The sequence below is a fragment of the Pseudorasbora parva genome, chromosome 21, assembly GCF_024679245.1.
Source record: "Pseudorasbora parva isolate DD20220531a chromosome 21, ASM2467924v1, whole genome shotgun sequence".
Classification (NCBI taxonomy): domain Eukaryota; kingdom Metazoa; phylum Chordata; class Actinopteri; order Cypriniformes; family Gobionidae; genus Pseudorasbora; species Pseudorasbora parva.
The window spans coordinates 31,399,575-31,424,769 of NC_090192.1; the positions used below are offsets into that span (position 1 = coordinate 31,399,575).

The 25,195-nt window shown below is 38.5% G+C and overlaps 2 protein-coding genes across 5 annotated transcripts in view; one reads left to right on the forward strand and one right to left on the reverse strand.

Moving 5' to 3' along the window:
• bahcc1b (BAH domain and coiled-coil containing 1b) overlaps positions 1-13,927 on the reverse strand; it is a 142,291-nt gene extending 128,364 nt beyond the window's left edge. The window contains exons 1-2 of one of the 2 annotated variants that reach the window (XM_067430694.1): positions 13,804-13,927; positions 4,500-4,703 (exon numbers count right to left, since the gene is read on the reverse strand). The gene's annotated coding sequence lies outside the window, so the exon portion shown is untranslated. Of the gene's footprint in view, positions 1-4,499; positions 4,704-7,805; positions 8,005-13,803 lie in introns of those variants that run through there. The other variant, XM_067430695.1, reaches the window with a different exon arrangement.
• Positions 13,928-20,284: 6,357 nt separating this feature from the next.
• The window catches only part of slc38a10 (solute carrier family 38 member 10), a 29,593-nt gene continuing 24,682 nt past the window's right edge, over positions 20,285-25,195 (forward strand). For all 3 annotated transcript variants that reach the window (XM_067429158.1, XM_067429160.1, XM_067429159.1), the window contains exons 1-5: positions 20,285-20,512; positions 21,571-21,787; positions 22,202-22,319; positions 22,995-23,040; positions 23,127-23,220. In XM_067429158.1, the coding sequence (XP_067285259.1) occupies positions 21,698-21,787; positions 22,202-22,319; positions 22,995-23,040; positions 23,127-23,220 (348 nt within the window). In that variant the 5' untranslated portion in view covers positions 20,285-20,512; positions 21,571-21,697. The remainder of the gene's footprint in view (positions 20,513-21,570; positions 21,788-22,201; positions 22,320-22,994; positions 23,041-23,126; positions 23,221-25,195) is intronic.

The window sequence follows — 25,195 nt, forward strand, 5'->3', positions numbered from 1 at the left end:
TGTAATTATAATATCACATATTTATAGGCCTATGATTAAATATTTATTTCTTTAATACTTATTATTAATAACACCCAGCCATCGCACAGATCATACCAGATTTTTTTTGTAAAAATAAATAAAAATTACATTATAAATGCATATTTTTTTACAAGATAAAAATCGATAATGCTTTAGGTATGTTAGCTGAACATTATTAAACGTTTAGAACGCTAGAACACAACGGCTACGAGTCGACTGTGTCCTGCAGCCGCCGTGCTCATTTAACCGGCTATTTAAAGGAAGTCCAAATACCTTTCTGATTCTTTCTGGAAACGTGCTTCTTTTCTTTGATTATTTTGTCTATGTATTTAAAACAATTGCTGCAACGTGACTTAATATTTATTTATTTACGTCATTGAAGGCGGGTTTTTTTTACAAATAGGGCGTGATTTCAGATTCAATTGCTAATACAGACAATGGCAAACAGATGTTTAAAACATTACAGAATTAACCCAAGCATATTCTTCAGGTAATGAAATAAGTCAAACCAGAAGCATGTCTGTTTTTACCCCTTTTTTCTCACAACTATATAATATGTGGTTTGGAATGACCCTGGCTCTTTCCTAAAAGTTTAATTTATTTATTTTTGAAGTTACACTGTATCAGTACCGAAGCAGTTTTATAACATTTCGAATGTGTTTTCTCTCTTTAGTAGGCTATTCAGTTTCCTGTGGTTGTCTGTGCTCTGCATGCAATGACCAATGAGGACTTGAAACTGCAGATTCTGATGCAGTGGCCATGATGAATGTCCATTCACTAGCATTTAGGACTTATTCTTTCACCGTATTCATATACAAACTATTGACTGATGAACAGAGTTTGATCTGGGGACTGGGGAGTATTTCATATTTCATGCAATATATTTTTTCTTCCTTTTCTTTTTCTCATTCCCTTGCTTGTCTTTTTAAGATCCCTACTTTTAATCTCTTTACAAATGTTTTGACAGCAATAATAATATTCGCGAAAGATTGGCACAAACAGATTTGCAAGTGACATTCTCAAATATTAGGAGAATACTGTATTTGGAAGTACTAGAAGTTTTATATAAGATCTGACATATTCTGGCTCTACATAAACGTTTTGATTTGACTGCTGGGACGCAGAGCTGAAATACTTTATCAACTTTGTTCGTCCCGAAACTATCGTCTGCCCCTGTCATGCTTATCATAAAAAGTGCTGTAGGGTCAATTATTTTCTCCTTACAGGTGTCCTGGCCAATGACTGGGCATCTGTTTTTTTAAAGGTTTTTTTTTAGCTGAATTCTGCCCTGTGCTGAATCCCCACCGAAAACACCCCACAGGCTTGTAAGGGACCAAACGTATCCGAAGACTCAATGGCCTTTCTCTGCTCTTTGGTCTATCTGCTTTACCTCCAAGGCCCATGGCTATGACTGACAGACAGTGATGACAATAGAGATCTCTCTTTCTTTCTGTCTCTCACTCCCTTATTCTCTTGCTCTCGCTTTTTCTCTGTCTGCCTCTCTGAGTGAGGAATGAGTGTTGAATAGGAGGTGCAGGGGGTCTTGGAGCGAAGGGTGGGTGGGGGTAGGGTGGAGCTGGATTGGTGCTTATTTAATTGGCTGTCAGACCTCCTGGAGTTTCAGCATTTCCACAAAATGGGATGAGCCTCCCTCTACCCCCCCCCACCCCCCAACACACACATGCACACCCCTGACATCTTTTCAAACTAATGTAATTATGATTCCTGGGGATGTATTACGATACATTGACTCAACATGCATGCACAGCACAGCAGAGAATAAAAGCAAACCAGAGTTTGAACCTCTCCACTTAAACTGATATGACTTTTATAGTAAATGACAATACAATTTTTGTATCCAAAGAATCCCAATGAAGTTCCTATGGGAAGACAGCTATCATCTGTGTCACGGATTCTTAACATGAAATCAGCTTCTTTCTGACTCCCTAAAATTCCTAATACCGTATATGGATTGGTCTGTGTGGGTTACTGAAAGTGGGAGATACATTGTCCTGCTGTCTCATAATAAAATAATAAACAAGTTTTTTTCAGCCTTTCATTTATTAATACCTACATATATTTCATTTCCCAATGTCTGAGATAAAATTCATAAAATGTTTACTTGAACTTCTCAAATAGTTAGCCTATTTCATAGCCTCCTATGAAAACATAGCCTGCTGAAACTTTAAAAAACAAAAAAACTACCTAACCAGACTGAAAAGGAGCAGTAATTGAAACAGCAAAAATTACTTGTTCTTTACTCTTTGACATCAAAAAAATAAAAAAATAATTCATTAACAGAAACACTGGCCACTTTTACATGCCAATATCCCTTGTTTTATGTTCAGAAACTTGGCCTGACAAGTCTGTATGCACGTTCTCCGATAAGCAGAATACGGTTGTCCTATATTAGAGAGATTCATTGTTAATGTGGTTACCTTCACACACACTGTTTGGTTATTTACAAGAGTGACAGAAGCATTCTGTAACAGAGTTCACAGGCCTCACAACCACATTTTTGAAATCGTTCTGGGCAGTGTTTCTCAAAAGCATCATGAGCTGTGGTTGATCATAGAGACCAATGGTGCCAATGTCTGTCACGGTATACAGTAGTTTGCAATGCACACACACACATTTTCATGTGTGGTTTCACGCACGCATGCACGCGCACACACGCGCGTGCACACACACACACACACACACACACACACACACACACACACACACACACACACACACACACACACACACACACACACACACACACACACACACACACACACACACACACACACACAGACACACACACACACACACACACACACACACACCCACACCTTTTGTGCATCCACTTGGATGAAATTTTTTTTATATATATATATTTTTTTTTTTTTTTTTGTGGATGCACCACAGTGATGCATGGTAAATGTGTGTGTGTGTGTGTGTGTGTGTGTCCGTGTGTAAAATGTATTGTATAGCACACTGAATTGCAGTTTGCATATATATATATATATATATATATATATATATATATATATATATATATATATATAAAACACATAACTGTGGTGCATCCCGTACATTCATGGAATGTTTATGTACATATACTGTCAAACAAAAATGTATTCAGACACCTTTAACATTTTCTCACATTATCACAGTTTATTCACTATAGATTAGAAAATTGTAATAAAACATGACAAGAACTCAGTTCATCTTGATAATGTCAGATAACATTATGCAATTGATTACAATCAACCAATCAGCTGTCAGCTGTTAAATTTAAGTACACAATTAGATGATACAAATTTAGATCAACCAATTACCAAGCAATGCTAGATTTTGTTCAGTGTGTGGTGTAAAAGGTCGCATTAGCAAGTAAAGAAAAAACACTTCAGCAAGACATGGTCAGGGCAAAGTGTCTGAAAAATTCTGGTCCTAAATTGTAATAAATTTTACTGGTAATTCATTGTATGAAGAATTTTTGGGTATATGTCGTCACAGTTTATTTTATTTTGCTATCCTCACTTACATAAATGAACTATAGTGTCCTGCACCCACTAGTACAAAAATGTATCTGCTGTCTGAATAATTTTTGATTTGAATGTATATACATACACACACATTTGACATGCATTACTTTGGTGTATCCGCTTCATTTATAGAAAGAAAAAAATGCTTTTGTCCAATGATTGTGTACTGCTCTTAATTATTACAGCCTCTCTGTTAGGTTCAAGAGACAGAATTATGGTTCAGTTAGATGATCATTGTTCTACAGCGAAAGCTGCGGCAGCGTGTGGTGTGTTTAGGCTGAGAAATAGTCTAGTATTTAGTATAGAGAATAATTTAGTATTCACAATGACAGCACAATGCTCTCATTCCGCGGGATCATTACAATCCCCTGCACTACAGAAAAAAATTCTAATGACAAAATGCATCATCTCAAGACTTTTATCTACTGTGTAACAAAAGCGCTGCGTTTATCAAAACGGGCCTCACATTTTTTAAAAATCAACTGCATTTACAGTAAGATGCTGTTTTGGAAGCACGCAAGGCAGCAACGGCCTTCTCCAAGTCCTCGATCTAACAAGGCTTTGGCTCAGATGCATCCAATAAAGGGCTGAAAAACTCCTGCCTGTAAACCGTTGTGACATATAAGGAGGACAGGTGTGTCTTGCCTATTGGGAGAAAAGGATTTCTGGGAGAAGAGTGGGGTCTGTGGAAGGGGGAGAGAGCAGCACAGCGGGGTCCGACTGAGGTTGAGGTTTTGCTCGATTGTCGTTTCCGTAGCAGAGCAGCTCATACATCATTTTCACGTCTTGGGTTTACTTTACCAATCACGGCGAAAGCAGAGGGCATGATGTGGCTGATACGATTAATGGACGAAGGGCAAGAGGTGGTGCGCATGTGTGTGCATGTGCGTTAGGTTGAGTTACTGTGTGTGTGTGTGAGAGAGAGAGAGAGGGAGAGGGGATCACCGGCAGGGATAGGGATAACCAAACCAGATGTTGATGCAGAGGAAAAGAGGGGTTGAGGAAGGTCATGTGCGCTGTCTTCCTCCTGTCCTTTGAGCCTTAAGTCCCATCTTCAGCTTCTCAACTGCACAGACCTGGCGTGTGGAGGACCCCAAAGGACACCGCTGTATGCGTGTGGTGTGTCCAGGCTTCCTCGACTGTGAATGCCTTACAGGGGAGAGAGAAAACAAGGAATAAGGCAGTGTATGTGTGTTTAAAGATGTGTGCGTCAATCTCAAGGCAGACCTGTCAGCGGGGGTAACCTATGACTGATGAGATCTGAAAGGGTAAGTTTCAGTAAGAGAGATGTTCTAGGGGAGGCCACGAGGGAATTGTATAATGAGTCGAATGGTGAGGCCTGCATCATTCAGTCACTCTTCTTAAAATTCACAGTCACATTACTATAAAGCCCACTTATATGAAGCAAGAGAGAACTCATAATTGGACTTCCTGCTTAAATTACTCTAGTAATAACATTAATAAAAACAATATGATGTGTTCATGTTATGCAAGGAAACATACAAACGTGATACATGATACAGGATACTCAAAGAAAAAAAATGTGAAGAGGGACTTCTATTCATCAGGAACTGATTGGATATGGTATTTATAACATTTTGATTATATATTTAGATGGGCATTATTTTGTTTGCTTTAGCATAATTTCCACAGATCAATCATCATAAGACTAGAAACATCAGATAATATACACATATTACATTTGTTATGTAATATATGGTTTAGACATTATGATTCAATGTTGACTTTAATATATAAAATTATGTGTTAAAGCAATGTAAAACCATATGTTGTATATATAATTTCAAAAGGACAGAAAGAAGCAACAGTCAAAACTTCATTGGCTTCTGCTGAGTATTGAATGCATGACCAACCCAGTATGACAGACACTTTGACGACTCCACCTACTGGTGTAAAAGCACAGTGCAGTACTTGCACAAAAAACTGAACCACAGTATGCATTGGTTTGTGTTATATTTACCTGTATAAATATGCAAGTGAATGAATAAGAAACAAAAAAATAAGAAACATTTGCAATAATGTAACATGGTGCCTATAAAACATGAAATAAAATACAATGTTAATTTATTAGTTAGAATTCTCATTAAACCATAATTTTCAGTTACTTTAAGTTAACTTAGTTAGCATTTCTTACTTTTTTTTTGGGGGGGGGGGGGGGGGGGGTGTTTAGATTGTAAATGTATTTCCGTCCGTGCCTGAACTGAGATGATATTGCCACGTCTGTGATGTATAACCCAGGCTCAAGGCTTAGTGGTAAACAGTAACACCTGCTGTATGTATAATTCATACAAGACTCTCTCTCTCTCTCTCTCTCTCCCTCTCTCTCTCTCTAACACACACACACACACACACACACATATACAAGCCTATGTATGTGGAAGAGGTTTGCAGTGACAAAAACATCTGCAAAGGATTTGTAGAGTGAATTGATACCTAATCATAAATAACATGAACATTTGAAACTCATTTGGTAGGCTGGCTGTGACCTCAGAAGAGTTGAAGGCAGTAGGAGGGTTTGGGTATGGCACAGAGAAGTTTTAGGAATGGAGTTAAGTGACTCTAAATGAGATGGGAGATGAGTGCTGTAACATGCCTGCTGATTGGTACGGGACGCCCTAACTCACACTGATGAGAGAATCACAGGGATACGCAACCGGACCCGGATACAACACAAGCTCCCCTTGTGCCCTCTGATTAAGTTGAGTTCAAGATTGTATCCGGGAAAAAATTAAACTACTCCAATTTTATTATAGCCCTATTTATATAAGACATTTTGTGATTGCTCAAAATGTTTCCATGGATTAGATTTTTCACTTCTTGGCTTTCCCTGTTTCTATAGTAAACAAAACAATAACTATAAAGTGCAGTTATGCAAATTAGCGAAAGTCAAAATTTTGCTTTTTTTTGTTGTGTAATTGTGAAATATAGTCACATTTTCAGATTTGAGACTTTATAGTCACCATTACAAGAAATTACGAGATTAAGTTGCCATTTTAAAGGGTTTGTTCCCCAAAAAAATGCCCTCATGATGTTCCCAACCCGTAAGACCTTCGTTCATCTTCAGAACACAAATGAAGATATTTTGATGAAATCCGAGAGCTCTCAGACTCTGAACCCACATAGACAGCCATTTAATTCACATTTTCAAGGCCCACAAAGGTAGTAAAGACATTGTTAAAATAGTCCATGTGACTCTGGTGGTTCAACCCTAATTTTACGAAGGGACAAGAATCATTTTTGTGTTCAAAACACACACAAAAAACGACTTTATACAACAATTTTTTCACATTTATGAGGGTGAGTAATTAATGACTTTTTTGTTTAATGACAAATTTTCTTTTTTGGCTGAACTGAAGACAAGATCACATTGTGAGTTATAGTCACAATTATAAGAATTTGCAACTGTAAGATCACATTTTAAAGTCACATTTTAAATTAGAATAACAATTACGATGAAGTCGCAGTTATGAGAAATATCGTTGCAATTGTGAGAGTTACATTTTAAAATATAGCCACAATATGATAAATATGCCGTTATGAGAAACAACCGTGAGATACAGTGATAACTGAGATATGAAGTCAACCATATGAGAAATAAAAGTGCAATTTTGAGAAATAAAGTCACAATTACTGTACTCTGTCACAGTAATAATAAATTACGGATGTGGAAATGGGCTTCCCTAGCAAACACTGTTTACAAACCTGTCTTCCAAAGATAAATTAAAAATTGAAGAATTCGTAGCCCTTAAGCATGTTGTATGTCAGTGTGCAAAATACACTTTATGTGACAGACTTGGAAAAAGCATGTGCATTCCAATTTCCAACAAGCGTCCAAGAACTTTTCAAATCTGCGGCTTGTAAAAGGTTGCTTGTTCATACAGTTAGTCAAAACCAGCATGAATGAAACTTGTCAGCAAACACACATTTTTCCCACAGACCCTATTTTTAGCAGTAAAAACACTTTAGCCTCACACATGTGATAGCCGTCTGCCTCTGTAAGCAGTAACACAACACAGGATGTTCCTCATACGAAAACAACTGCATGCATTATGTGTGGACACTAGAAATACCAAAGTGACCTTTAAACGGCGAAGGTTCAAAGCATTCAAAGAATAATGCAGGAATCTGCCTGTATAGCCGTCTATATATAATGCAGTACGTGGTGTGCACAAGGTCATTCAAACGCATTTCTGATAACAACCCGAAGCTGATGGAAATATTTTTTCTTACTCTTTCTAATCACTTATCTCTGCATAAAACAGTTTTCATCACTTCCTTCTGTTGCCGGATCAAAGAGTCTTTTTTAGTCGAGCAACTAGGCCGGTATCTCAGAGGGCAGCAGTCTTGTTTCTGTTGAAATCGGTTCAGCCCAGGTTGGGTGGGTTTAAATATTTTGACACTGGCTTCTTTAAGTTGAATCGGCTTGTTTATGTTCTCGCCTCAGTAGAGGGAATCTTACAAGAGGAGTCTCTTTGTCCGAATTGCATGTGTTTCTTATCAAGGCAGCCAGGCACAGGCATATTTCCAAACTGCACACAAGGATCCTGTGTGGCCAATGAAAACCTCAGACCCTACAGCGCCCCCTACCTGCACCCACTTGTCTGCTTGCACTTCATTAGTCTTGAAGTCTTAATTGTTCTCCGTTACCTTTTAAAGATTATTTTCCTTTCGGATCCATCATTAATTATTCACTGCACGCCCTCTATCAACTCGCTATTGTTTTTTCTCTCTCTCTTTCTCTCTTTCTGTGCCTCCCTTCCTCTTGTCAGTGTGATTTGCTGTGTTTCTGTCAGTAGCTGACTCGAGGCAGGTGGAGGGGTTTCCATGTGCTTTCCATTTGCCCTGGACTGAAACGGCCGCAATTAAAACCAAATGTGCAACCTGTGGCTCGCGCATGCAGCCGCGCTCTGACACACAGACGTGAACTCGCTTGCAAATAGTAGGGCGAACAATAACAATTCAAATGTATTGCCTTGAAACAAAAATGATTGGCTGAACTCTGGAAGGCGTTGTATTGGAGTGTCCGGGCGGGAGAGAACGCAAAGTTGTTTTGGTCGGGTGCTAGACGTGCAGAGGCCGGGGTGAGCGAGAGGCCAGGCCGGGGTCAACGGCAAGATTCAGTTAAAAAAGGAGAAAATTATGCGGGCAGCTGAAGTTTCTCTGCTGCAGCCAGAATGTCTGCTGACCACACCATGTAGCTTGAGGACATGGAGACTATGATTAGAGCCTGGTAGGCAGGGCCAGGGTGACTCTGGTAAGGTCGTATATAAGTACACCCACATGTTGTAGAAGTGCAGGTCCTTATACCTTGTGGGCATATGGGCCCCACCTCTGACACCCTGAGGCCCCTCTTCTCTCGGTAGCATGACCTCAGCGAGCTGATAATCATAGTTATTGACAGGACAGGCTCCAACTGCGCTAAACACTCCCTGTGGACAGATCAAGGTCTGATTTTCTTTTTGTCCGGATACAGTCAAATCAAAATTTATTCACACTTTCTTTGCAACATTTTCTCACATTATCGCAGTTTATTTGCTATAGTAGAAAATGGCAATAAAATATGACAAGAGCTCATTGTTAAACTGTGTCAGAATAAATAATGTCAGATCAGCTGTCAGTCGTTAAATTTAAGTACACAATTAGATGATACCAATTTAGATCAACCAATTACCAAGCAATGCTAGATTTTGTTCAGTGTGTGTTGAAAAAGGTTGCATTAGCAATTAAAGAAAAAACACTTCAGCAAGACATGGTCAGGGCAAAGTGTCTGAATAATTTTGGGCACAAATTTGTATAAATTTGACTGTATGAAGAATGTAATGAATGATGAATTACGTATAATGAATGAAAGAATCACAGTTAACTATTTTTTGCTATCCTCATTCCTCACATAAATTAACTATAGTGTCCTGCACCCACTAGTAAAAAATATATCTGGTCTCTGAATACTTTTTGGTTTGACTGTATAGGGTATGGAAGTGGTTATGTACAGCATTGCTTTAGGGTGCGGTTGAATACATTTTGGGATGTTCAGGGCACAAGTGTTCTCAAAATTGAGGTTTTCATAACACTCAGTTGATCGATGTGCAACTTACATTTAGTAATTTTATAGCACAACTATTACTATTGGTCTCAAACCTCAAGTAATAAACTTTAACGTAACTAATTACTTGCTGTGCGTTTCAAATTGTGAAGCTTTTCAATGTAGATATTTAAATAAAAACATTTGCAATAATTAACGCAGTTTGTGATGCATACAAGATGGATACTTCAAATTGTGCGGCTTGATGAGGAGTGTGTGCTATTACTTAAAGGATTAGTTCACTTCAAAATGAAAATTTCCTGATATTTTACTCACCCCCCATCTCATCCGAGATGTTCATGTCTTTTCTTTCTTCCGTCGAAAACAAATTACGTTTTTTTGTGGAAAACATTCCAGCATTTTTCTCCTCACCATTAACTTCCATTGCAATCAAAATGTTGAAGGTCCAAATCAATGCAGTTTCAAAGCGCTTTGAAGGGCTTCAGAGACTCTGTGCGATCCCAGACGAGGAATAGGGTCTAATCTAGCAAAACGATCTGTCATTTAAAAAAAAAAAAACTTAAAATGAACATATTTTTTAACCTAAATTGCTCCTCTTGCGCTGCTCTGTGCTCGCCAGTGATTGCATAATCACGTCGAAAACGTCACACTAGACATGGGCTGAAATACCACCCCGTTTTTACAAAGCATCATGCAAAAACTATACAAACGCTCTGTCGGATTATTTAAAGTTGAAGATGGAGTGTTTTTTGGTAAAGGCCGTCGTCCTGGCACGTACGCTTGGGGCGGGAATTCCCTGACCTTCAACATTTTGGTTGCAATGGAACTCAATGGTGAGGAGAAAAATCCTAGAAATTTTCTTTTAACTGAAGAAAGAAAGACATGAACATCTTCGATGAGATGGGTAAAATATGAGTAAAATATCAGGATATTTTCATTTTGAAGTGAACTAATCCTTAAAGTGGAATCTATGGCAAGATACAAGAAGCAAAGTATGAAATTTTCTTCAGAAAATGTAAAAATCTAGTTACATTTCTGCCTGACCAGACCACCTGTTTCCTCAACTACAGACAATAGACCTGATTAGAATATTGAGTCACTGCAATGAGACCCAGAACGCTAGTAATTCCCCTAGCAGTCTATCTGTGGGCTTCATCTAATTTCATAAGAGCTAATTAAGCAGTGAAGGAGAGGTTGGTGAAGGGTTAGTTCCTGCGCTTGTGCACAGAGGGGAACAGTTTTATCTCTCCGTGTCCAAGGGCAATGCCACTCCTCTCTCGTGAACACAAAGTGCCACCCACTATGTGTTCAGTGCCCAAATATTTACACTCACTGCAGGAATGACCCCCACCCCACCCCTTCTTTTGATGCGGTTTACAGCTCAAAACTCACTGGAAAATGTGGCTTTGGCACAAAGTCAATGGCTCACAGCAAATAAGCAGCACCATTACAGAAAATAAAGAGCAGCGCTGTTGTTTCAGGACAACAAATGGGGAGGAGGATGTAATGACAAAGGGAAGACATGGCTTTATTCCTCAACCACTTTCCTCTGTCCACACCACTGCATCAGCCGCCAAGCACATCAATCGCGTGGCCCTCTTTTTTCATTTACCTGGAAAAAGGCAAGAATTACGGAGCTAAATTTCAGAGAGAAGAAAGCAAAGGAGTAGGCATGGAAGAGAAATATCCCCTTCAAAGTGCACGCAGGCAGGGCACAAGGAGCTCACAAAGACTGCCCTTGATCAGATCAGTGTAAGAACAAAGGCGAGATTGTGGGGACAGTGAAGGCTTTCATGTGGATAGCCACTGTCTGTGCGCAGGCCTCACTCATGTGCAGGCGAATACAAAACCAGGACCATTCACAACATACAAGTGGCAACCAAAAAATACAAAAGCCCAGAGAAGAATTTGGACACTTAAGCTACGCTTGCATGAAAATTTCATTGCATTACACCACATAATATAAAATCAAGTGGCATTTATTCAAAGTCAGCCTGAAATGAAAATTCACCCATCTATTTTCTAAATGAATGTTATAGATCAACCGCTATATTATTGTGAACGATTCATTTCGTAATGTTTAATCCAAATGTCATTTTTTAGAGTGCAACACCCACATCTCATTTCTTTTTTTGATGAATCCATTCCCCTCGGATGTACGTCAATACATCAAATTAGTTTAATGATTTTATTATTATAGTTATTCAAAAGTAACAATATGTAATGATATGATACAATTATATAAATAATTTAAAAGTATATATTTTGATAAAATAGTTCAACACTGTTGAATCAACACACTGTAAAAAATTATTTAGAAAAAAAGTTACCTGGTTGCCTTAAAATTTTGAGTTCATTGAAATTTAAATTTTGAGTTAATACAATGACATTTTTTTGAGATTCGACAACCTTTATTAAAATATTATTAAAAGATTTTGTAAGCATATTGGGTAATTGTGTGTGTTTTATTTCTGATGATGCAGTGAAACCATGATTCATGATTTATCAATTTTTTTATGTGGTTCAGATAGAATAATATTTTGAGTTTCTATATATTAAACAAATTTCCTTCATTGTATCAACTCAATTTTTTAATTTCAATAAACTCAAAATTTTAAGGCAACCAGGTTACTTACTTTTTTAAGTTAAACCAACAAAAACCAACAATTTTTTTTTACAGTGCAGTAATAATATATTTCAAAAATATTTATAGACATTTATGAATTATTATATTACTTATAGCTATATAGAATGAGTTTCCATTTTTTTAATGTAAATGTTAAATGTAATGTGATGGGAAGGTTTATGGGTAGGGATATTGTAAGGGATTGACTATACAGTCTGTACAGTATAAATGCCATTACGCCTATGGAGAGTCCCCACAAAGATAGTGAACCAGACGTGTGTGTGTGTGTGTGTCACAAATGTTCTCTGTGCTATGAGGATATATAAAAGGCAGACTGTTAACTAATAATTTATGTGTGATTATGTTTACATATGCTGGCTTTCGACATGAAATAAAAAATTGTGTGTTTCCAGGGCCCAACTGTGCAGTGAAGCCTTTACTTATGGCTATTTAAGAAGACATTTCCTGTTTAGAACAGGATAATGTGTTTCTCTTTGGCCCGAACCTGCGGCTCTTGCCAGCAGCTGCTCTGTGGCGATCCTCACGCATTTCTGCGCCACAGAACGAGGGAGGAGGAGGAGGAAACAGGGCAATAAAAAGTGAGAGGGTCTGAGACTTTCTCTGGGTGAGTGTGTACCTGTCTGTATCTGCCTGTGTTTGAGTGTAAGTGTGTGTGTGGTAAGTGTGTGTGTTCCTGAGCATGTGTTTGCGAAGGCTGAGTTAGAAGCAGATGCCGAGATAATGGATGGATGTTGACTCTACACTGTCACCACTGTATGGCCATTTGGAGCCATTAAAAATCCCCAATGTCTCTTTGATTCCTGTTCACTTCAGCTGCTGCTGTGCTCCTTCTGAACTGTATGTGTGCGTTTGTGCATACACGTGTATGTGCCCATTAGATCTTACAAAATTATCAAAAAGGAAAACCATGCTGGAAAGCGAAGACACTATACAAATTTCTGGGTAAGAACTGAAAAGAGAGAGAAATAAATAGGATGTGATGTAAGCAAAAGTGGACTGGCTATATAGAAATACTAGGACTTTTTCCAGTGGGCTAGTAGGATTATTCTACGAAGCTATTTTAATTATATGAAAAATTTAAAAGGATAAAAGGTTCATCCTCGAACTGTCCCATAGAATTGGAAAGCTTGTAATAATCCTAGAGTAGGCTATGTGTGTGAGTGTAACACACACACACACACACACACACACACACACACACACACACACACACAAACACACGATTTGTGAATGCTTCATTTTGTAGGCCTATGTAAGATATCAGACTGGTGGGCATAAAAAAATACACTAACTTAATCAAATTATGGCCATTTATCAGCACAGCACAAACGTATTATTATGAATACAATACAAAAGAACAATATAACATAAGGACAATTACGTTAGAAAAAGTCTCCGTTACTAAATTCAAAAACGTCACGTAGCCATGACGGTTTTGCGCCTTTTTTGATACTATGCTAACGTTAGACATATTGCTAGTTTGATATTGCTTTTAAATAACAGTTCAATGAACAAGTAGTTAATAATGAGTAACTCACGGTGCAAACACGTCTTCAACACGTCTTTATAAACCACAGAAGAGCAATGCAGTAACTTTAGCTGTTTTCGTTCCTTGAATGATTCCGTCTATTCGAAAGAATCGGTTGATTCGGTTCAGTGAATGATTCAATGAATCACTCGCAGACTTTTGCTGGATGCGGACTACTCTTATAGAAAGATATGATTAAAAAAGAAAACAGAAACGAGAGAGTAGACTAGTAGGCCTATGCTGTTCTGAATTCAGCACATCATTCATGTCGTTTTTGAATCAGTGTTTTTGAACAAATCGGCTGAATGTATGGTTCCAAAAATGTGTTCATAAAAAGACCAAAGACAGGCAAATGCCGCCACCTAAAGGCGTATCGATTTTGCCTGCAGATTTTTTTCTGCAGGAAGATTTTTTTCAGATTTATAACTATAGAAATATTATAGCATTGATGGGTATTGTTAATGAGTAAAATTACATAGCATATTAGCTACATAATAAAGCAGTAAGCAGCAGTAGTAGTAGCTTACATGACTCATTCCACCAGATCATTAAATGTCTATTGTGTAATCATTTTTTACAAATGTATGTTGCTGTCTAAAACACAGAGAATAAGATGCCTTAAAAGTGGCAACGAGAACATCTCAATCAATAGTCAACAACAACATAAAACAAAGCTCCTCAGGTAGACAGTTTTGATGCCAACAAAGACTTTTCTTAAGATTTGCAAAAAGATTCTCCATAATATGCAGCACACAATCATTTCCCTAGAAGAGAGGACCCTTTTAAAGCTACACTGTTGATGGAGAAGAGAGAGGGATAGAGATTATGGGGTCATGGTCCATAAAAAGGGGGGTGGGGGTTATATAGTTATTCCAAATAGTGAAAAACGGGTGAGGAAAGGGGGGTATTCCTGTACCCCATCTGTTCCCCTCAGTCACTATGAAGAATATACGTGGCCAGGGATGAGGTCAATCAGAGGGCAGGGGCTGGGGAGCTCACTTGCTGCATGTGAAGCCATGAAAGTCATCTAAAAGAGATTCATTAGCAATGTTAGGGGAGCACTGGCTGTACCCCACTAATTCCTCAGCAGCTGTGAGCCATGCATCTGGTCTGAGCGCTGTGCCTGTGATTGGCTGTGTTTCAGTAGGAGGGGCAGAAGAGGGAGGGGCCACTAAAATGATCTGTGATCTATGCTTTTCTCTTTTAAAGGGTCATGAAACCCCAAAACACTTTTTTTGAGATGTAAACAGATATGTATAGGCTGCACATCATTGAAAACACTAAGGGTACTTATTAATGGTATTCATATGTGAAAATAGTTATTTTTGCATTTTTCAGAGCGATTTCTGTCTTCCGGTTTGAAAAGCTTAGTCGGAGCAACGTCACAAATGCTGACGTCGGCACGGCCTTTTCGGCCCAAGTATGGGGTGCTGGGCACATGCTGACGTCGACCGCTCCGAGCGATTCTCGATATATATTCATGACATAAAGCTCATTCAGTCCAATCCCTGCGCTGTAGTATGCATACAAGATAATTTAGTTAATATGCATGAGACAGTCACTTCTGTCAGGCTCGTCTTACATCATTATTGTAGAGATATGGTGGGGAAGTGGAAGCAGCGTGCGGAAAAGTCACGGAGGAAAGCTAGGCGTTGTGCTGATACGAAGTAACGTAAAGGGCGGCGAGCGAGCTGTAACCGGCGCCGTCTGTGGAAGCCTTTGCTACAAAGGCTCGCTAAAGTAAAATTATCTTGAGCAATCCGCCGAACCTGCAAGCGTTGCACGCCGAACCTGCAAGCGTTGACTATCTATGTCAGGAGTGCAAAATAACCAATCTGTATTCTGTAGGCTATTGAACAAAAGCCACGTCCTCTCCGTTTTATTTGTCGTCACAGCCATGCACTAAACCGCATGTGTTCGGGCTCTTAGTGAAAAAGCGTGCTGCATATTTGGACAAATATAGATTTAGCTGCCGAGTGATAGACAGCGCGGATCGTCACGGCAACCCAGCGCGCGTCGCTCTGCTTCAGATGCGCGGTCGAGACTATGAAGCCTCAAACCCCTTCGCTTTTACCCCGATCTAGAATTACACATCTCTGTCGCATCGCATGTTGGGTGGTTCACGTTCTCTTATCACGTCGGCGCGTTGTTCATCTTGCCAAACAGCGTGCATATTTGGACAAATATAGTTTTATCACGTTTGCAAAATATTTCCTCATGCAGAATAACATTTATTTTCATTTCTCACTGAATTATGCTGGTTTAAAGAGCTGAATGATTTGCGATCTCTGCTGCACGCCACTCAGCGCTCTCATTCGCTGTACTCATCCCTCATTTAATCTCACTGTGGTAAACAATGCCAACGTTACCCAAGAACATGTCTCAGAACCGCTGCAACTGCTGCTGTTGGTATCGCTAATCTTAATGCACCTACTGACACTCCCCTATTTATGCAAACATTCCCTCTTTCCACACAATACCATCCCACCTTTTCACAGTCGACCACTCCCCTTTTAACAAGCTTTTTCAAATCGAAGGTGTGAAAAAACACCGCTGCAGCAGGGGGGTTTCATGACCCTTTAAGGCACTGAGCTGCCACTGTCTCCTCTTTTTACCATAAGGGTTATAATTAGTGAGAAAAAGGCCAACACAGATTTCTCAAAGAATTATTGAGGCCCAAAAGCGGCACAGAAAGATTTCCAGAGGCATGCGGTGGCTGTTGCTTGTGTAAACTGAGGCCGAATCAAAACATTTATGGCGTAATATATTATATTTAGAATTCACTTTCATCAAGTAAGTCCTAAATGATCCGTTAGTTTTACAGAAACCTAAAACCACCCCAATCACTCTCCACCGACATGGGAATGAGGTGCCTTCTTTCTCCGCACGGACCCACCTACCAAGACTGTATTTCAAAAAATCAGTCAAGTGTCGGCATTTGCACATAACCATGTCTCAAAAAAGGATTTTAATTGGAGGAGCTCCACGGGAGCCGACACAGGGGCCCTTTCTGTGCCCGTCACATGTAACAGGCCTGGCCATTGACTGGACCCTCCATCCCCCGTGGCTGATATACGGCAGGCTTGTATGAGGATGGCTGTGCGTAACTTTGAGAGGAGAGGCTACATAGATCAGCCCATCAGCGAAACTCTTGTCACCCTCCTTTTTTATGAGTGTTTTTTTTTTTCTTCCCGTGTAAAGATTTATGGCAAGTTTTTTTCTCTGCTATTTCATGGGTGTTTGAGAGGGGTTAGTTAAGCCCAATTCAACATGAAGACCTGATTGAGATGTACTAACAGACGCTACTGTAGCTGGCAGTCACGGGGGGGAGGGATGGGTCAGGTACAGCACAAGACGAAAGGAAAGAGGCAGAGGAATGTTTTAGGCCTGTAAAATAGCCACCTCTCAGGCCAAGACGCTTGCCATGTTTGGGTGGAGGGCAGCCTTTAATGAGGAAAGACAATTTGGCGCTCTTACTGAAAGACTGACTTTCAGTGAGTGCTTCACAGGCAACCAGCGTCTGTACACATGTGGTCAGACAACTGATAAATGGACAGGACAACTAATCTGAAAGGAAAACATTCTCACTTTAATTACCCCCTATCTTTAAGTTGTGTGAAAACCGAAATTATAGCTGTCAGGCCAAGTAAATACTGAATGCACAGTTTTTCCCTTCACAATTGCCATCTTGTGTGTGTGTGTGTGTGTGTGTGTGTGTGTGTGTGTGTGTTTGTGAGAGAGAGAGAGAGAGAGAGAGAGAGAGAGCTCCACTCAAAACCGTAACAGCAGTATCTGTAATGTAGAGAGATGTAGTCGTTCTAATGGTGTAAATGTCATTCTGACACTTTTACTGTCCACATGCACATGCCAAGAAGCTACTTGTGCATGTGTTACTGCGGGAAAAATTCCCAGCAATGCTACTGACCCCCACGCACTGACGTGTCGATGTGTCTGAGGCAGTGTTCTGCTTATTTAACAAGAACTATCCATGAAACAATGAACACTGTTTTCCAAGCCCCAGCTAATATTCTGTGTCATCTCCCAAACAGCTGAGCTGTAAGGACTAAGGGGGACACATCTTTCCTGATATTTTCCGTCAATTGGATTCTTAAACTTTCACCCTCAATCTTGAATTAGCATTTGGTAAAAAAATGAATAAAAAACACTATATATACAGCGTACAGACACAGTTAAATAAAAACAAAAAAAACCATAATGAATGGTAAGTTTGTATAATATAACCACTTACCTGTAAAAAAATGTATGTACTATATATTTTTTTAGTGAAATGTGCTTATTTATTTTAAGTTGGCTTTAAAAAATATTACATTATACATTATAGTGAATGGAGATTTATATTTGACTTTGAGTTATTTTATGCAGTTAATGGACGGTATGCTGGTATCACAGCACAAGTAGAAACAAACTTGTCACTGCACTGGCATTAACAAAGGTTTCACTAGCTGAACTAGTAATATGTTTTATATTATTACATGCAGTTATTCACAACCATAAACTACTCTTCTGCACAATGGTAACAGTCAAAACTTCAACATAATAAAAACTGTTTCAAATGTCAAACATAATTGAACATTAAACATTAAAAGATGTTCCCTTCACTCAAAAATATAGAATAACACTTTATTTTAATATTAACTCTGCATTTCCATGCGCAGCCATTTGCAAAGCATGAATGGTGTCTTTTTAGATCTATCTATCTAAAAAATGTTGCAATTTTAAAAGAATCACAATTCACGTTCAGTTGTTTTTTTATTTCAGTTCATTTGAATTGTACTTATACATTAAAATTTGAATGGCAAATCTGCATCCTGTTGGCTACTTCCTTCCAAACTCAGGAATTGAATTTGAAAAAATTATTAATTTGAATGAAACAAACTTATGCAGAACAAGAAATTTTAAAGGATTTTCTTCTAAACTGATTTTCTTATCTTCATCACTGAGTCTTTAAAACACACCATGAATTTGAAATAGATTTGAAACTCATGATTTCATTTAGTGAAACATATTAAAACAGGTGACTCTGGAATGAACAAACACAGGGATGTTTAGAATACTTAGTAAACCATTGATTAGTTACTACAAACGATGACAGATTATTGGCACAGGAACAGGTAGCCTATTTGTTTCTTTTACTGAATCAGCCCTTAATTTCAACCAGGCTCCTATTATAAATAGGTCCGACCTTTGGTTGAACGGTTGATTGAGGCGTACCATTCTCATTGCACAAAAAACATCTTTTGTTCCTTTTATTCACAATTATCAACATAATGGCCATTATCTGCAGCCTTTAGCAATGCTGATGGTTAATAGAGAGGGCTTTAATAGATTTTAGGGGGACAAAGGTAGGCAATGTTTAGCTACACATGTCAGTCTTTTTGTGTGCAGGGAGAGTCTGCATTAAAAACCTCATTCACAAGGCTGGTTGATGTGTAATTAAATGTGATTACAGCCGCAGTCTGTGTGTGTCCTTTCTGAGGTCACTTACACACACACACACACACACACACACACACACACACACACACACACACACAGTTGCGCTGCAACTCTCCGTCGCCAGGTTTCATTCCCCTTCCTTGGCTTCCTGAGGAGCCTGTGACTTTGGTGGCTGATGGGAAATTTTGTGCATGCCTGAGCTCACAAAGGCTCTCATTCAGCCACATGCATGCTTGACCTCTCGCAGTTCATCGCCCCGCTTTGTGCTCCCGTGACCTCGCGCTGACCAGGGGTTTCCCCTGGAGGTCAACGGTTCAATCGGGTGCCTGTGTCTAATTTCTTGCTGGCTACAGAATCTCTCTCCCCCGCTGCCAAATCTGCCCAGCAATCTGCCCACGGTCTCCCCTTCTGCTGCTTGGGCCTAATTCCAATCTTCAGGGATTAGGTGTGGAGTGACAAGACCCTCCGGCCAATGAGCTGACTTGTCAGATAGGTTCGAAGGCCAGTGGTACACAATAGCCAGACTTTTCCTGTCTCCTACCTAAAACCAGCCCCCCTAAAACAACACACTAAAATCCCCTCCCAGGAGAGCATATGCCTGACTGGGGCACGCTGGTCCCAACCTCTCTCCTCCATACGCACTAGCAACAGAAAAGAAGCCTCTGTTGCCCGGATTCCGCGGAGCTCCTGTTGCAGATCAACATCCCTTGTTCCTGTTTCCCTTTCCTGCTCAAATCTCTGTCCAAATGAAACAACACCGTGTTTCGTCTGTGTTGGTGCTGTTGACAGACAGATGTGATCCCTTGATGTGATCTCTGCATGCATAAAACCTACACAGTGTGTCAAAGTAAAGCATTGCGAGACTCAAATATATTGCAGGTGTTGGTTACTTTGAAAACAAAACGAAAAAACCGTCAACTTCCAATTTCAGCTATATTTGAAATGTCAAATGAATCGAGACATGCTGTGACGCTGTAGGGTGCGTGTAATTCCACTCCTGGCCACTGGAGGCAGCAGGGCGCACTAGAGTCTTTGGTAACGCCACATTGGCAGAGCTGCGCGTACTTCCTGGTTACAGTTTGGGGAAACTAGAATTTGTTTAGCCTATTTCGGGAAATATCTTTCTAAATATTTGTTGAATCTCTTGTAACTTAATGCAGACGGCTTAAAAATCACCGGACGTTTATTAATAATCGTTTTAAAGCAGTCATGATCCGATGCAGACTTAAAAATGAATGACTGATGGGAAAAGTGTGGACGTGGTACGTAAATAAACTTTTTTATAACCTCCTCAGTCGAGAAATGGGAAACTTTACAAACTTGTCAATGTGGTTAGCTATGAGAAATTGTAACTGTTGCAGTATACATGGCATATTAAATTGACAAATTATATATATATAATACGTGTACAATAACTAGTTGATGAGTATAAACTGCATAGAATTCAGTGGTATACATACTATAATACATATATACAGTGCCACATAAATTCTAATATTAATCTGATGCTTATTTTTGACAGCGATTCAAGGTAAAAGCAAACACTGCATATGTTCTGTCTACTTTATGCAAACAAGCTGCCATTTGTGTTTTTAGTGTAAACTCACCACCCAAAAATCTTCCCACACAAATAACCAGTTAACATGTTCTATGAGTCTAAATGTGCTCAAAGTGCTTATGACAACATAACTGTTACCATATGGCAGGAAAACTAAAAACACATTTGACAACTTCTACACTTGCTGTTTGTGATCAGTGCAGCAATTAGTGAAATGCCATTGTTAATGCTTTCAAGGAATCAGTTTAGTTGAACATGTCTGTAGATCAACTACAGAAAAATGTATTCCATTTATTTCAGGTGTTATTGTGATGATCTGCTTTCCTTTAGCATTCAAGGAAATCTATTATTAATCTAAATATAGCATCTTTTATATATTACACAGGCTTTTTGGAGTTAGTGTGAGTTTATAGAATTTGTATTGATTATATATGTTTGTGTATGCTTTGATTTGCATTGATTACTGTATTTCAGAAGGATAAAAAATAATTGTGAATGATTTAAATATAATTGTTGAAAAATTATATATATATATATATATATATATATATATATATATATATATATATATATATATATATATATATATATAATTTATCAAATATAATATAAAACAATATAAAATATATTGCTGTTTTGTATTAACCTGGATATTCCTCTTCATTTACAAAGTGTAACGCTATTAACAAGAAATAAAAAAATAAAACAATTCCTCAATTTTTAGTAAGGTTGAATCTGATGATAATGTTTTTGTCTACACAGAGCATCATAGTGAACAGTTAAAGGACATCTGTGTTAACCCACTTATCTCAGTTAAACCTTAAGCCAGTGTAGAAGCACCTCACACACCCGTCTGGACATTAGAGATCTCAGCTGTCCGAGAACCAAAATGACTGCATCAAATTGGGGTCTGATCATGAACGTTGTAAACAGCATTGTGGGTGTGAGTGTCTTGACGATGCCCTTCTGCTTCAAACAGGTAAACACACAGTTAAAGGGGTTATGGGAAAATGTGATGTGCAGTTTTGTGTGCTAATAGGAGGATTTCATATGTCGAAGTCTGCCATATGAACTTAGAGTTTCCTCGTTAATAATTTTAGTTTGTCCACATTATTTTGAATCAGTACAAGAATCAGTGTACACAGTTTATTTCTATTTTTTATTTTATCAGTGTATTTTTATTTTTACACATGGTGTTCTTTTTTTTATGCATGTTATCACTATTTCAATTCATTTATATGTAAAGCACAATGAATTGCCATTGTGTATAAATAAACTTGCCAAAAAAAAAATTGCCTTGACAAATGACTTTTTAACTTTTAAACATGTAGGACATCTGTGTTCTGTTCATCTATTACTTTTTATAGAAATGTTTCTTTTTCATTCTCTGCAGTGTGGAATTGTGTTGGGCACGTTGTTGTTGTTCTTCTGTTCGTGGATGACTCACCAGTCCTGCATGTTTCTAGTCCACTCAGCCAGTAACACCAAACGCAGGACTTACGCTGGACTAGGTGAGAGTGGCCAAAAACATAAAACACACAGAGGTTGCACTCATTTTCTATCATTTACCGAATAATACAGTTTTAAAGTGTCCTGCGCATGGATTACTCAATTTAATTCACATTTATTTTATATAGAGCTTTTCACAATACACTACTTTTAAAAGCAGCTTTATGTTTCTATTTGTCTCTGTATGCATGTTTCTACAATTTATAGTGATCTGTTATCAGAGGTGACTGTGTCAAAGTAATGTCCATATGTCAAAAATGTACAGTACTAAGATAATACAAATCATGCTGACATATGTGTTAATTTAGGTGGAAACTATTACAAGAAATTAGTATTAGTAGCAATTATTACAAGATGCGATCATGATACAATATACAAAAACTGTCAAGGGTGAATTTGTTATATTGATCATTAAATCAGGTGACCAGTTTGCAAGATAAATTAGCTTTCTCATTACGAGTAAGCTAAATAAAAAGCGCCATTAATGCAGACTGAAAAAGCTCTTGCCAAAGAAATGTTTGTGATATTACTTTCACATTAAAAATACTATTCAAGAGAGAAAATGTACAACATAAAAAATAAATAAAAAAAAAAACCTTTTTCCAAGACACTTGCAAGGAGCTTTCTTTTTTGGTTTTGGTGTTGAAACAAATTTCTCTATATCTTTATGTTCCCAGCTTTTCATGCTTATGGAAAACCAGGGAAAGCACTTGTGGAATTGAGGTAAGATGCCTTTGTAGCTTCGACTCTCATAAATAAAATAAGCTTTTATTGCTTGTTTTTTCTACCTGCATTCTCTTTCTTTTCAGCATGATTGGACTCATGCTGGGGACATGCATTGCTTTCTATGTCGTCATTGCTGATCTGGGGTCCAACTTCTTTGCTCAGTTGCTTGGGCTGCAGGTAAGAAATAAAGTTTACACAGATTGTCACATGGATATAATTTGGTAAACTCCTGCTGTTACTCAAACACATTTCTTCCTAATCAATTAATTGTTGAATATCAGTTCCCAGAACTGAACCTTGCCCTTGTTCATAAACATCCTGTACTGATAAAATCAAAGGCCCATATCTTTAAAGAGTGTTGAGCTACAAAGATATTTTTTTATATAGCTCTTGAGTAGATTAGATTAGAGGTTCAGTGTGAAAATGAACTTTTTAATCACACCTGAATTGAGAAATATTACTGGCCATAAATAAACTTGAAATTGATAATAAACTTGTCACTAATATATATATTAATATATATTAATATATTATTATATATATATATTAATATTAATTGTACACAGCACCCTATATTGACAAAAAAACATAGAATTGTGGACATTTTTGCAGATTTATTAAAAAAGAAAACCTGAATTATCACATGGTCCTAAGTAATCAAACCCGTTGCTTAGTATTTATTAGAAGTACCCTTTTGAGCTAATACAGCCATGAGTCTTTTGGGGAAAGATGCAACACATTTTTCACATCTGGATTTGGGGGATCCTCTGCCATTCCTCCTTGCAGATCCTCTCCAGTTCTTTCAGGTTAAATGGTAAACGTTGGAAATTTTAGTAAAATTTTCAGGCCTCTCCAGAGGTGCTCATTTGGGTTTAAGTCAGGGCTCTGGCTGGGCCATTCAAGAACATTCAGGGAGTTGTTGAGAAGCCACTCCTTCATTATTTTAGCTGTGTGCTTAGGGTCATTGTCTTGATGGAAGGTGAACCTTTGGCCGAGTCTGAGGTCTTGAGCACTCTGGAGAAGGTTTTCGTCCAGGATATCCCTGTACTTGGCTGAATTCATCTTTCCCTCGATTGCAACCAGTCGTCCTGTCCCTGCAGCTGAAAAACACCCCCAGAGCATGATGCTGCCACCACCATGCTTCACTGTTGTGACTGTATTGGACAGGTAATATTTTTCTCCACACATACCGCTTAGAATTTAGGCCAAAAAGTTCTATATATTGGTCTCATCAGACCAACTAAACTTATTTCTCACCATCTTGGAGTCCTTCAGGTGTTTTTTGGCAAACTTTTATGTGTCTTGCACTGAGGAGAGGCTTCCGTTGGGCCACTCTGCCATAAAGCCCTGACTGCATTGATGGTTGACTTTCTACAACTTTCTCCCATTTCCCGACTGAATCTCTGGAGCTCAGCCACAGTGATCTTTGGGTTCTTCTTTACCTCTCTCACCAAGGCTCTTCTCCCCCGATAGCTCAATTTGCCCGGACGGCCAGCTCTAGAAAGGGTTCTGGTCGTCCCAAACATCTTCCATTTAAGGATTATGGAGTCCACTGTGCTCTTTTAGGTACCTTAAAGCAGCACCAGGTAGGTTTTGCTCTCGGGGTCCCCCTACAGTTGGGAAATAGTATTGTCATCCTACATCAGGGGATGCGCACGTGCATTTGTTGACATGACAACCATGATAGCAGCAGAATGTTTTTTGTAACCTTGTCCAGATCTGTGCCTTGCCACAATTCTGTCTCTGAGCTCTTCAGGCAGTTCCTTTGACCCCATGATTCTCATTTGCTCTGACATGCACTGTGAGCTGTAAGTTCTTATATAGACAGGTGTGTGGGTCTCCTAATCAAGTCCAGTCAGTATAATCAAACACAGCTGGACTCAAATGAAGGTGTAGAACCATCTCAAAGATGATCAGAAGAAATGGACAGCACCTGAGTTAAATATATGAGTGTCACAGCAAAGGGTCTGAATACTTAGGACCATGTGATATATTTCAGTTTTTCTTTTTTAATAAATATGCAAAAATGTAAACAATTCTGTGTTTTTCTGTCAATATGGGGTGCTGTGTGTAATCATTAATGAGAAAAAAATTAACTTAAATTATTATAGCAAATGGCTCCAATATAACAAAGTGAAAAAAATAATAATAA